Below are 14,631 nucleotides of genomic sequence, written 5' to 3' on the forward strand. Positions count from 1 at the left end.
TGGTACGAGGAAATAAGTCTCATTTAATAGAATACTTAATGACATTTTCTAACATTATTTATTGATCAGAAATCATCAATAAATAAAATTAAAATCATTTAATAATGTGAATCTTAAACCTGACACGTGCACATAAACTTAAGACTCGAGCAAGTAAATTAAAATATAAAATCATCTCTATTACATATACACAGGTTTTTATAATTCAATATATTAACATCGATATAGACATGTATTATTTACATCAATCGTTAAATACATAGATTTGTAACATTAGATCAATTCTACAACGGTAACACCCATTTCATGAGGAAACTATTATAGACAGACTATGAAACAATTATTTTGATATACTTTGTTCATTTGACATTTAATCGGCAGCTTTTACTGCATTGTCTTTATACTTTTACACTGGCATTAAAAGACACATACTATTGACCTAAACACACAATCATTATTTTATTTGCACAAATTGTCCATTTTTTGTTGCCTTTTTAATCATATCTTGATTGTATTTGTTACAATAATACAATAAACAAAAAATTATTTTGAAATATATTTACTAGTATGCTAGTCAACGAATCCTGTAACCTGTTGGAATTACATATATTGTACATTTTAAAGAATTTTAAAAATATATAAGAATCGATCACATATATTCCTCAGCAAGGACTTCCGGTCGCTTCGGCGATGACGTCCTACAATCTTGCTGGCTTGACGTTCCTTCATCAACAAGTGACACCTGTAGTTTAATGAGATTGACATGTACATTTTTTTTTGCATAAATACAAGTAATAACTATCAGAAAAAAAACTTCTAGCATATACATGTACTTCAAACAAGACTGAATATACCATAATCATATGATATTCAGGGAGTTCCAGGTAGCCACTATTTCATTATTAAAATTATTAATGTTTAAATATAAAATTGGTCTTTTTTTCTGAAATATAAAGTAAGTTCGTTTGATGAACACAGTCTGTATATCATCTGATGATTCGGTGTCTATTTTTACGGCCGTTGACAGACTCTTACATTACATGATACATTTTCCTTAACTTGTCATTCTTTCACATGCTGCTGATATATATAGTGTGCCTTTCAGAACAGTCAAAAAGTTCATACGGAACACAGATTATGGCAAAATTCATCAACAACTACTTATTAAACTCCACTCTCTAATTTCCCTAGTTTTTCCAGAAGAAAAACTGTTTCCGTTTTTACAAACGTTGCAGTATTGCAGTAGCATTTGGGTAGATGTGTTTACATGATTTTATAACAAACCTGGTTTTTTTCGCCGAGGTTTTCTTCTTCCTTTGTAGTTGAATTATTTGTTATTCGTAATTCGTTCTGTCAATGAAAATTTATGTACATTTTACGATTTAAAACTTGCTAATCACTAAGGTAAAAAAAATTACCAATGTATTGTGTATAAAACACCACGTAAAGAGAAACTACAACTTTATCGATGTTTTTCTCATTTTACGTGTATTCATGCATGCTCTTCTTTTGATATATGTTTATTTTTTTTCCCCAGCGAATTATAGAATAGATTAACATAAAACGGTCACGATTTTCTTTAAAAAATTTTACATTGGTCACTAAGGCACGTTTGGCTGAAATGTTAACGTCGTTTGTCAAGAAAGAAACGAGCCTTTGACATGGTTTTTTTTACGTCTATAGGTTGCTGAAAAGAATACAAATGTAAGGGACAACACTTAGAAACTGTTGGTTTATGTTCATGATAAACTTGTAGATCGAAAATTAAAGTAAAACTAGTGAGTATTTCTTTTTACAAAAAACCCAAGAAAACAAACCAAAAACAAAAAACAACCCTCCCCCCCCCCCCCCCCAAAAAAAAAAACCAAAACAAAAAACCCAAACACATCTCAACTTCTCCCTTTGGTTTAAGATACATGTATGGGAAAAATTTGAAAAGTAAACAGTATTTGTAATGTTAGCTGGTCTAAATGTCACATCAGAGTATTCATGTTAAGCCAAAATCTTGTTAAAATTTAGCCTTGAAAATCGAAAAATAGGTTCGGGTTAAATATCGTAGGATAGGGTTCAGACCTTTAATAATAAATATTCTGTGCTTGTTGGAGAAACTTCTCCCACGTGAAGGACCCTTATAATTAAGTAAACTGGATTTCTTCATGGAAAATATAATAAATACCTTATATGCTTTCCCTCTTCGTCTCAGTATTTCAGAAAACGTGTAGATCATAGGGTTCAAGGCCGAGTTAATGGGGAGTACAACGACAATGACCCAGGCGTACACCTGTGTTGTGACGTCGATGCCCGTGAAGGTCAAAAGCCCTAAGAGAAGAAGGAGGTCGCAACACACAAGAAACTGATCTAGTATAATTTAAAATTGAGAAAAGGTTTTATTTTTATCATTAATAATGTACATATACATTGTATATCAATTACCTATCGCATATATTGTACAGAAAGCTTACGATATTTTGCAATCACCATGGATTTTTTTTTCTTTTTTCATTTTATCTAGAATAATTCAGTTTACATCCATAATATTATATGATAATATACTTTATCAACTTGATAACATGTTTTTTATATTCTGGATACTAAAAAAGCCGACTATACCCATGCGTTGGATCTGTATGTCCAGATGGGCACATATAACACACTCTCACACACACACGCATGCACGCACATCACCTATTACTACATGTACTACCATGCTTAACTAATTTGCAGAACTCACTAAGTTTATAGTGATATCAATGTAATTTGTTTCTTACCAATAACACCAACAGGTATCCAGCACAACATATCTGTAATGGCGACAGCAACAAGTGTCTTGGCCAAGTTAATTTCTCTCCTTCTTTGTGCAGAATGGCTGGAGTTAACATTCACTCCCATTCTCACAACAGTAGCAAATATAACCAACTGCCCCACAAATATGGCAATGAAAATAAGAAAGTTAGCTCCAACAAATAATGCCATGGAATACTCCCATCCTGGCTTACGGTACACTGACAGAGGTAGAGAGATACAAATACCCGAACTAGAATAGTAATTCTCAAAATAATCACTACCAAATAGTGGTAACAGAGAAAGAAATAATGAGATAGTCCATATCGTACCGGTCATAACTTTTGAAACCAAATTACTTCTCTGCAGACTTGATAAAGGATCTCGTATAATGATTATTCTGTCAATGGTGATCAAGAGAACAAACAGAGCGGAGGCTTCACTTGAAAGAGTAGCCAGAACACCAGCAACAGTACAAATGTGACTGTGTCTCCATCCTTCATCCTCAAAACCGTAACGACCACTAAACCTTAAATTAGCTCCGGCTATAGTGAACATATATACTCCCATCAGAAAGTCTGCAATGCTTAAATTGATGGAATAAATTACAAAGGATGAAAGATTCTGTGTGTTCCGTAAAAAGCCTCTATAAAACGGACCGAAAAGATTTCCAAAGACAGCTAAAAGAGCAATGTACCAAATCAAAGTGCTCAGAAACGGAATGTCGATCAAATTGTTGCATGAGGATATCTCATTCACCGGTGCTGTGCATTGTATTTTGCCTACTGTTTTAGGTTGCGCGCAACATAAGGTGTAGGAATCGACTCGAAGATGCTCAATGCTTATTAACCCGTCAAACATTCCTTCCACAACTTTTATATAATTGTTTTGAAGATAAAGATATTGAAGACTTGAAAGACTTATAAAAAGGTTTAGTTTTACAGAATTAAGGTTATTTGACGAAAGGTCTAATAGACGCAATTTAGCTATAAATGAGAGAGCGTTTTCATGAATATCTGTAATACGATTGTTAGAAAGTTTTAGGTGAAGAAGATTAGGAAAATTGCTAAAATCAAATTCATTTATATGAGTAATAAAATTATCCGAAAGATCTAAATAAATTAACAGCGCTTCCGATTGTCTTAAATCGCTTGTGAACTTTATTGCCCCAATATTATTTTTCTGAAGATGCAAGTTTTGAATTGCGGATAAATAATGCCACGTCGAAAGATTATTACGACTTAGATCTAACGTAACTGTCCAAAAATACGAAGATGGTTGAAAATCTAAGCTACAAGAGCTTAGATTCACTATAACGTGTTTAAACAATTCAATCAAAAAAGGAAATCCACGAGTTTCGGAAAAGTCTGCATAAAAAGCTGCAAGGTTTAAGGGTGTTCTTGGATTCCCAACTTTGCTTTGGTGAACAAAAAATTCAAATGTATGCTCAATGTTCGGGAAAAAATTAACCTCATTAAAGCTACAGTTAATGAATCGTACATATCGAAGAGAGTTAGATTTATCATTAATTTCAGCAATATTTATAAAACTGTTGGTTATTGTCAATATTTGTATCGTATTATTAGAAGTAATCTGCAATATATGTAAGTTACAGCCAATTATATCAATTTCTCTCAAATTTGAGAAACTGTCATTGAATTCCAACCGGTCTTGCACTAAACCAGATACGGTAATAGAGGTTGCATACACAGGTACATCACCAGTTGTACATGTGAACGAAAGGCCAGAAGAACTACAATTAATATTCGAAAAGCAGCTGATTCTACAAATATTTGAAGTGAAAGCATTGATATTGAAAGCTTTTTCGTCGTTGGTGCCTCCATTATCAGGAATTTGGGTATTGCTTTTGGACGTATTGCAATCTTTGCAAATTGTCTCAAGAATTTCGATATCTGAAAGATGCAAAAAATATCTATATGTTACAGCATGCATGCAAGATTGTTAACATTTCAAGCAGAATTAAAGGCAAAGAGACTTTTCTCAGTATTAATTAAAACAATCATTAGGCCGCTTCTTCACTCTGTCCCAAGTCATTTATGCAGCCAAATTGTCTTCTTTTTCATTGATTGAAAACGCATGGTTATTTATACTCACGAGAAGAAAGTCTGTGAAATGATGCCTTACCTCAACCTAATGTTTGTCATCATTCACTTAATGCTAGTTAAGTTTGGTTTTGCCTTCTTTTGCAAAGTGATTTATGAAATGTACAATTTTGCGGTATTTTGGGACAGACTATTGTAGTATTAAAAACGTTTGATAACAATGTTATTATTGTCGTTTTACCACAATTGTTTTCGTCTTCTCCACCCAAACAGTCAGGTTCAAAATCGCACACTTTATGGATTGGAATACATTCAACTCGAGAGGATGCACATTGAAACTCGTCTAGACTACAAAATTCTACAATATCAAAAATGTATAGTTCTATGTGAGTTAGTTCGCAGGGTGTACTATATATTAAGATAAACCCAAAATGGAAACATGAAATTTAACAAAGGCGATGGGATGCAATATTATAGGTAGATATAGGAGGGTGAACGGTTGAATGCCGAAATATTCTTTTTAATTATTATTCTGGTTGATGAAAGTACAAAGTTGAGAAATTTACCAACCCCCCCCCCCCCCCTAAAAAAAAGTGGTAATGTTGTTCAAACTTCTAAAATTAAAACGAGAAAATCAAGTCTATTCTGGGAAAAAATTACAAAAGTAATCAAATAAGCTAAATTTTCAATCGACAGTATTCATCTTCCTACTCTTAAACTGAAATTAAAATAAAAGGAGGTATATCTTACTATGTCATTGTGTTACTGTTAGATTTTAAACTCCATATTATTCGATGATAACAAATTATTACGTTTGACGTGTTTTTATCAGAGGCTTTTCCAATATTTATACCAGTTAATATGCAATCTGGTTACAGCGGAACGATTTACCAATGTTAAGATACACGAAGGGTTTTTTTTCTCTGCATGGTAACATCTATAGTGCTAAAATGTGTTTTATATCAATAAAACACACGTAATACTTTATTGCATTTTAACTTCTTTATGGTTACAAAAAAATTTCATTACATACGTCTTTTTGCTGGGATCCAATTGAAATACAAACTTAAAACAAGATATGTGTAAACCAATACTTACTTGTAATACCCCCTCTCTAATGTGAATATACAAAATAAGCAAAGGAATTTGACGTCCGAATGGTACAAAATGGACCCCACCATTGAGCATATTTAAACAAAGAGTGTGTTAAAATTCAAAACATCTGCGATTAATAGTTGCTGTGGAATCTTTGACGAAAATTTGTTTAAACATCTTGGCAAAAAATAAAGTCATCATTTAACAGAAAGTTGCCATCCAATTGTTACAAAAATGGATCCTACCATATGGCATGTCTTAACAAATAGTATGTTAAAATTTTAAGGATGTATAATTGCTGAGAAGCCTTAGACAGAAATTTGTTTGATAATTTAGGCTAAAAATAATCAAGGTCATCATTTAACAGAAAGTTGCTATCCAATTGTTACTAAAATAAATCCCAGCATATGCGTGCCTAAACAAAGAGTATGTTAAAATTTTAAGCATCTGCGAATAACAATTGCTGAGAAATCTTTGACAAAAATTTGTTTGAAAATTTAGGCTAAAAATAATAAGTCGTTATTTAACAGAAAGTTGACGTTTGATTGGTACAAAAATGGATCCCATCATATGTTATGCGTAAACAAAGAGCGTGTTATATTTTTAAGCACATGCAATGAATAGTTGCTGAGAACAATGCGACAGATATTTTTGTTACGGACAGACACTGAAACAGACAGACACACAGGGTTAAAACAAAGGGTCTCCAAAGGAGAGGGGGTATAAAAAGCCTCGAATCCAAATATTATTTTGAAGAAAAACTTAAGCAAAATAATATATAATTTTGGCGTTGTGCTATTAAAAAATTCGCTTTTTTAAGTTCTTCATATAGTTGATAACCCCAATATAAAACTTACCACAGAGTCCGGGAGTGATTGTTATGTTGTCAATCATAATTATTCCATAACCAGAATATTCTTCCACAATTCGAAACACGAGCTAAAAAATAGAGTCCACTTTTAAGGAGAATTTAAAATGCAATTGCCAATGATTTATTATAAGATATTATATAGATTTTTGTTCTTAGTTGATATGTCACGGAATGTCTTCGCCTTGATAGCTACCAATGAATTAAATAACTGGTGGAAGTTATCTCAGCGTTGTTTATACACATTTCATTCTATGCTTATATATACTAGTATATTCATTTCAAATCTAGAGGGGCAGGAGGCATGAAGGGGGTTGCCCCTCTTCCCCCCTAGGGAAGTCAAATAAAAATTTAACCGTGTGAAAATTCCAATGATAGACTTTTGAATACCACGCACATATAATACACCCCCTAGATATATTTTTTTTGGATCCGCATAATTTTTGAAATATTTAAATATGAACAATTTCTTATTAACTCTCAAAAATTTGCATTTATGACAAGATCTGACAATACATAATGACACAATAAGAAAAAAAATCATTAAACACCTTATTTTGGGACATCATATTCTTACATTCTTTGATGCATAAACTGATTTTAGGTCTCAACTTATAAGAGATAAAAAAAAACCGGATAAAGGTAACGATATGAAACCCTTCCTGGAGTCTTAATATTGGTTCAGGAGTCATGGTTTGAATAATCTAATATCAACACTATCTGAGGATGTTGACAAAAATACAACAAATCGTAGCATTTTGTAGTTCTTAAAATGGTTTGAAAAAAAATCCCTTTATTATTCTATGTTGAGCTTTAAAACCCTCATGTAGCTATATTATTGGCCTGGGAATCACGGTTTTTATCAATATAATCTACACCATCGAAAGGAGATTGCATAGTAATGTCCAAAACCGCAGCATTGTAGTCTTTGAGAAGAAACATTTAAACATCCCCCCCCCATATTTTTTTATACGAGTATTGAACTTTAAACCGACCCTGAGGCCGTAAGTAGTTGTACGGAGGTCACGGTTTGAACAATTTAGAATCTTATGTATATACATACATGTATACTTGATTATTAGCATTTCTACTGCAGTGGGTGTTAAGAAAAAAGAGTTTTAGGACACACACCCCTTTATTCTGTTATATGAATGTTTTTCTTTTGAAGAGGGTTCGGCCTTTAATTCAACAATTTAAAAATCTCTTTCTATTATGAGGAGGCTATGTTTTAAATTTGATTAAATGTATCCAAAGACTTCCAAGTTCAGAGAAGTTACAGATATAAGGCAAGATGGACGGGTGGACAACAGGTAATCAGTAAATATCATTTGAACTGATGTCCCGGTGAGCTAAAAAGCGCATTGTAATGATAAAGAAAGGAGTTTTGATTTTTTATGAATAAAAAATAAGTGTTTGGCTTACCTTGAACTCGAATCCAACTGGAAGGTTTACTGATGATTTGCTAAATTTTACAAAGGAAGAGTTTCCATGTGCATTTAAATAGTTCGATAAATCATAAGGTTCATAAAAGTCAGTAATGTAGGCAAGGACCAAAGCGAGGTCACCGAGGACCAGATGGTTGTAGTGAAGACATCGATACTCCATTGACATGGGAATCTTTTGGCTAATGACATCATAGTTTCCTTCTCTACGTATCTTTTTCACAGATGCCAAAACCGTTGTAAACTTCATTTGCTCTAACTTTTGACTTAAGTTGTAAGGAAACCCTTCAAACAAAGGATTAAAAGTCTACAAAATACTCTGTTAAATTAACTTTAAGATGCAAATAGAAAATGATGTAAGTTGGTCCAGACTGAGTATTCAATCAATTGTTTTCTTAACCCGAACTCCCCAAGTTTATCAGATTAGGCAGAGAACAGGAATAAAAAATGTTACATACTGTGGAATCATAAGAATTCATGGTGGCTCAATTTCCAGGCATTCGTAGGTAGCCCTCCCCCACGAATTTACATTCTCAACGAAAACAAATTTTGAAATAGTTAGTTTTCTTACTGAAACGGAAAACTGATGCATCTACGAAATTACATTCCAACGAATAATAAAAAAAACCCCCACAATTTAAATAATTAGACAGTATTCAATTTAAAAATGGAAGATTTATGAAGGTACTTTTTTCCCGTAGTCTAATCGTTTTCTATTTTAGTAACTTGTCGCTCTTTGGGCGCCATAATGAATGCAAATTTAAGGTGAGGGATCTACAAGGAAGGATTTGTAAAACTAAAGCATTGTCTTGCGGATGCCGAAACGTCAGGCTTCTATGACAAATCTGCGCCGATCATAGTCAATGCCGATACAAGTCCTGTTGGACTAGGGGGCCGGTACATGTACAAGAGCAAAATGGTGAATTCGGTGTTATTTCTTATGCGAGCCGTAGTTTGAGCGATATAGAACGTCGTTACCCTCAGATGTCTTACGGTGTAGAATTTGAGCTTCTCGCCGATCACAAGTCGCTTAAATGTATTTACTTATTATCTACAGATTAAAACGTTAGGTGCTAGATATGCAAATATACACATAGAACACAGCAGACATACTTTCACGTCTCATTGACGATGACATTCCAAAAACATCGCATGCTATTATAAACAATTATGAATCATAATAATTTATGATAGGTTTGTATCCATAGAAGCAACACCGATTGGTTTGACAACCAGGTTGAGCCCCGGGGAACAACCCAGGACTTTATTTTGATAGAAAATGTCTTATTGACCAGCAGTGACATCGTTTCGAGTTGGACAATTTTTGTCGGGAGGAGGCGAATTGTATTCTATTGAAAAGTTATTATTACTACAAGGTACACAAATCGTAGATCCTGACGCCAAGATCATGAAGCAGTCGTAAACTTTAGTCAAATATAATTGAACACTGTTTTAATTTATGCTGACTATTGAACACATTGACAAAATTGAAATGCTATTAAACGTGATTTGATATAAAGTTGTTGATTACAACTTTCATGATCAATTACTGTAAACCAACTTTTATTCGCGTGCGATAAATTTTCGCGAGGTTCGCGAGAGCCTTGTCGTCGTGAATATTTCTCGCCGCAAACCAATCCTTTGTCTATAGTTTTTTAACAATAAAGGTCTGGATAAGGCTTGGTCGCGAACACTAGTCGTCGCGAACCAGTTTATCGGCAGTTAATCACGAAATAAATTGAAGTCGCCGCAAATAAAAATTGGTTTACAGTACCAAATTATAATTATCATTTCATGACTGACTGAAATCGCAGTTGATTAGTAAAGTTTGTTTGCCAGGGATGAACACAGTAAACACTCTTGTTTAATCCTTGGGCGGCTGTCAACTAAGTATAAGTGATATAAATACTAGTAATTACATTCATTTGTTCATCTCTACATTAAAAAAGTAGAAGATTTACCCGATTTACATTTATATGTACATCTTTGAAAATCTTTACTGTTTGCTGTACAAAATGTAATTTAATATTTGCCACGATGCTTTCTTTTATACAGCTAATATCATATTGGCAAATTTTGGGTCTCGTTTCGATCATAGAAAACACAGCATTAAATTCGGCAGTTGTAGATTCAAAAACCGGTTTTGTGGACAGGCACATGAAAACATTGGTAAACGTACGTACCGTTCAACTCAGTGGATGAAATTTGTTTGACCCGTTTCCATGGATCTGTTGATTGTAACTTAATTTGTGTACGACAGTAATTAAGATTCCCTCGAAGACCGCAGACCATTATCACGCGCTCCAAACTAACAGGACCGTTATGTACAGTCCATCCACAGATATCCAGTTCAAAATCACAGTTACCTAAAATAAAAAAAATGACATTCAACACTAAGCAACATTAAAAATATTTAGAGATGGAAGATTTTATTGAAATAATCACATTGAAATTTATACACACCATCAGGTGAATAAAATCTTCGTTCGAAAGATTGCTGTATACAGTGTTATTTTCGCCCCGTGTTATTTTTGCCCGTCTACACTTGCAAACGGTTTCGCCCCGTCTCAAATTCACCCAGACTTGCTTGTGTTCTTAAGAAATAACTTGGAACATTGGAATTCGCCCAGTCTTCAATTCGCCCGCTGACGACGAGGGCGAAAGGGACGAAAATAAAACGGTGGCGAATATTTCCCTGTACACAGTACGTATTAGAATTCAGATTAAGAAAAGGTTATAATGTGATTATTCTGTTGAAAATCATGATATTTTATGTTCAGGTCGTAATTATGACCTTCGCATGATGTTGTGCTTTTGGTGAGATTATCTGGCATGAATCATATATACAAAAGGCACTTGAAATATCTCTCAACAAATGTTGTTGAATCAAAAATATCTTGCTTTAAAAGTATATTATTGAACTTTGACACATTTGACTGAATTTGTGTGCACTTGCATAGCCTAATTTGTTACCAGAGAATATTATGGTACAAAAATGTGTTGATAGGCCGGTTCCTTCAGTCGTTTTTAAGCCTTAGAGTTATGATTAGGTCTGTTTATATATGCATATTGAATCTTAATTTCGTTACTCATATAGAAAAAAGTGTCATCTGTTTGTTTGAAAATCTCTAAGGCTTTTACATTTTTCACTTTTCATAAGAAATGTAAAAAAAAAATTTCGTCATCAATTAATGCCTTTTTTAACTTTCAAAACAGTGATTATAATTTGACTATAATTTACTTTCATCCAGTTGATATCTTATTTATTTAGATATAACGTGATCAATTGAAGATATATAATTTGACTTTGTTTATAAGCATTCAATTGCATTTTGCATGCTGCTTTAATGAAAATTCTGAATATTTTATCTCTGCAAAGAGCTTGGTTATGTACCCTGAATTTTTGGGAATTAACAGGCCTTAAAGTTAATAAATAAGGTATAATATATCAGGGAAAAATGTCACGCGTATCCATAAAAAATTGAGTTCTAAATGTTTTATCCCCAATTTTCTATATAACAAAACGTATCACTTACCTATTTCGTCAAAGTTGTAATCAGCAACGATTGTAGAAGAGATAAACAGGCTTAAAACAACTACTAATGTTGCGATTTCCATTTCACTTTGTTCAATAACATTGATGTCTCCTAAAACGCAAAGTATCTGAGACTGTAGTATAAGATACAAAATAGAGCTTGCCAATGAAAAATCAATTGTAGACTGGTTGTTTGGCGGTTAGTGTGTTGTAATGCCTAAGTTGATAGTCATTTTAGATAAAATCTGCAATTCAGTATTAGGTTGGTCTTTTCATCCCAATTAAAGTAAAATGAAAAGTCTACCTTCAGAGAAGTGACGTCGTCAATGTAAGAATACATGTAATATACAAATTGTTATATACATGTACAAATTGTGATCAGTTTTTGAAAATTATTTTAAACATGAATTCTTGCAGTTATACTTGTGTGGATTAACTTTACTGATTCTGGATTTTATATATATATATATATATATATAAATATATATATATATATATATATATATATATATATATATATATATGATATTCTGGTTGCTTCAAATTCATATCTTAGTTTTACTCTAGGAATTAAAATTATAGTGATTCGTGAAGGTGGCGACATTGATAAAAAAAGAAATACAAAACCTGTGTTAGCGGATAATGTAATTTTTTTCTACAATGATCATTACCTTCATAGATAAAAAAAATATAACATTTTATTATATATATTTACATCTTTCTTTTAACAAATTAATGAATTGATCGTAAAACGGAAGTAAAATTAACTGAATTATTGTTAATGTACATCAGTAATTTAAAAAAAAGAAATAGCCAAGTCGGACTTTGAGTCTGACATCATCATGTCATTGATTATTTTGTGCACTCCGTGATTTTTCTCAGGTCGATGAAGGTTACGACCCTTTTTCAATGGGGCGTGTAGCTTTTAGTCCTGTCAGTTCCTAGAGAGCTATGAATAGAGTCATACTTGATGAATGTAAATATATCTTATTGTCTTGATTTATGTAAACGTTATGCCACATGCAAACATAATTGAAAAATTGCAAACATAATTGAAAAATTCGCATCATATTTAATTAAAATATCATCAATATTTAAAATATAATTTGGAGTTCAAGTTTCATACTTAAAAACAAATTTAGACCTTGATGTATTGACCATGTATTTCATATTCTTAGTACCATGATAAATTGGAAATTACCCGAGGAACAGTGCGTGTTGAATCAACCTATTGACACATTTTATTCACAGGAAAAAATCCTTACTTTGAAGCATGGAAAAGTGATAAAAAAACCCTGTAGTGTATTCATCCTTTAGATATTTCCTGTAAGTGACATTCTAATCAGCTATCGACACCTCACATCAATTAAACTACATACAGAAAGAACAGAAGTCAGTCGTAGTACCGGATGTTTGTTTTAAGGAAATAAATTAATAATTATTGTAAAGCAACACACATAATAGAGTGAAAGATGTCAGAATAAAATGAAATACCAATTAAGGATGCGGAAATAATTTAACGTTCTTTTGTTCTCTATATTAGTTTTTTTTACAAAAAATACATTGATTGTTAAAAAATGCTTTGGGGTTGTACCATATGTTCTTATACTAAACGTTTACCGTTTTCAATTATCATGCTTGAAATTTTAACTGTTTATTCTATAAACAATTTTCTCTCCATTTCAGATCGCTGGATGGTTGTGGCCATTTTTAGACGCTATTAAACTCCTTGAAAAGAAGAGTCTTGTATAACTGTTGTTATTGTTGTTCAAATTTTAAAGATAAGATTTTTGGAATATTACTTTACAAAATAATAGTTAATAGCTAGCTACACAAATTGAAAATTTACGTCAAATCTAATTGCTAATTTGCTGACCGTCGAACCTCCTTAAAAGTAACGTTTTTATTCTCCTTCTTAGTATTTTTTTTCCCAATTTATACTGAAAACTCGTTGTTAAATTGGCGCAACTAAGAACAATTGCAAGGTTTGAAAACATATACATGTAATATTAAACATTATCTATAGGTTTAAAAAAAAAACCAATACATTTTTCATACTTTTTATTCAGCAATATATAAAATAAATGACAAGTGAAAATAATATTACAGTGGCTGACATATGAATTCATTTAGTGTCGTTCAACTTGTTAGTAGAATCATGGATATCTGTGCTTTTCTGCAAATTAAATTTCAAAAATGAGTTAAAGACTTTGTGCTTTGTTATTCAATGTCATTTTTATTTAAACAAGAACAATAATTCAAAAATAATGAAATAAATAAAATAAAAAGTAAATCAATATGAAATAGTTGACTTAATCATTTTCTACTGTTCATTCAGATGTTTATTTTATCTGTAAACAGATAAAAACAAGAATGTATATGCATCAAATCTATTTCATTTCAGTAATAAATACAATCGTTACCAAATTTATATGATTATAAATTGGGTTGGGACAGTTTTTAAGCGTACATGTAAATTCAATAATTCTAAGAATAAAAAAGATATAAAAATCAATCAATATACTGCCTTATCTACATGGTGATATTATAATATATAATGTTATGAAAAAATATTAATAATAAACACCTCAAAAATCGGATTTTTTTTAATTCAAAGAACAGAACAAAACTTCTGTGAAATTTTCTTGTAAAGTTTGTATAGCAACGTTAGCATTTACTTTAGAAAATAATATATAAATTTCCTAAAAAATTTTACAATAGAAATCTACCTTACCATTATTTCTGGAATCAAAACTTTTTCTGACGGTTTCTATTTTTGAACATGGAACATTGAATGGACTTATTAACATTAAAGAATAATATAAATATGAGAATAAGTCTATGATT

The 14,631-nt window shown here is 31.9% G+C and overlaps 1 protein-coding gene across 1 annotated transcript; it reads right to left on the minus strand.

Moving 5' to 3' along the window:
* Window positions 1-8,499, minus strand: LOC128192066 (G-protein coupled receptor GRL101-like). The gene is made up of 7 exons (XM_052864497.1): window positions 8,230-8,499; window positions 6,797-6,878; window positions 5,086-5,202; window positions 2,769-4,694; window positions 2,177-2,319; window positions 1,285-1,350; window positions 1-742 (listed from the first exon to the last, which is right to left on the minus strand). The coding sequence occupies exons 1-7, from the start codon at window positions 8,497-8,499 to the stop codon at window positions 650-652; spliced, it is 2,697 nt and encodes an 898-aa protein (XP_052720457.1). The 3' UTR covers window positions 1-649.
* Window positions 8,500-14,631: the final 6,132 nt, after the last annotated feature.

Source organism: Crassostrea angulata, chromosome 1 (assembly GCF_025612915.1).
Source record: "Crassostrea angulata isolate pt1a10 chromosome 1, ASM2561291v2, whole genome shotgun sequence".
Taxonomy (NCBI): Eukaryota; Metazoa; Mollusca; class Bivalvia; order Ostreida; family Ostreidae; genus Magallana; species Magallana angulata.

Excerpts from the sequence above, each read along its gene's own strand:
- LOC128192066 (XM_052864497.1), bottom strand. The coding sequence starts at position 8,499 with ATGAAGTTTACAACGGTTTTGGCATCTGTGAAAAAGATACGTAGAGAA. Across the intron at positions 5,203-6,796 it reads AATCACTCCCGGACTCTGTG|AATTTTGTAGTCTAGACGAG; the intron begins GTAAGTTTTATA and ends TTGATATTGTAG. Across the intron at positions 743-1,284 it reads ACCTCGGCGAAAAAAACCAG|GTGTCACTTGTTGATGAAGG; the intron begins GTTTGTTATAAA and ends ATTAAACTACAG.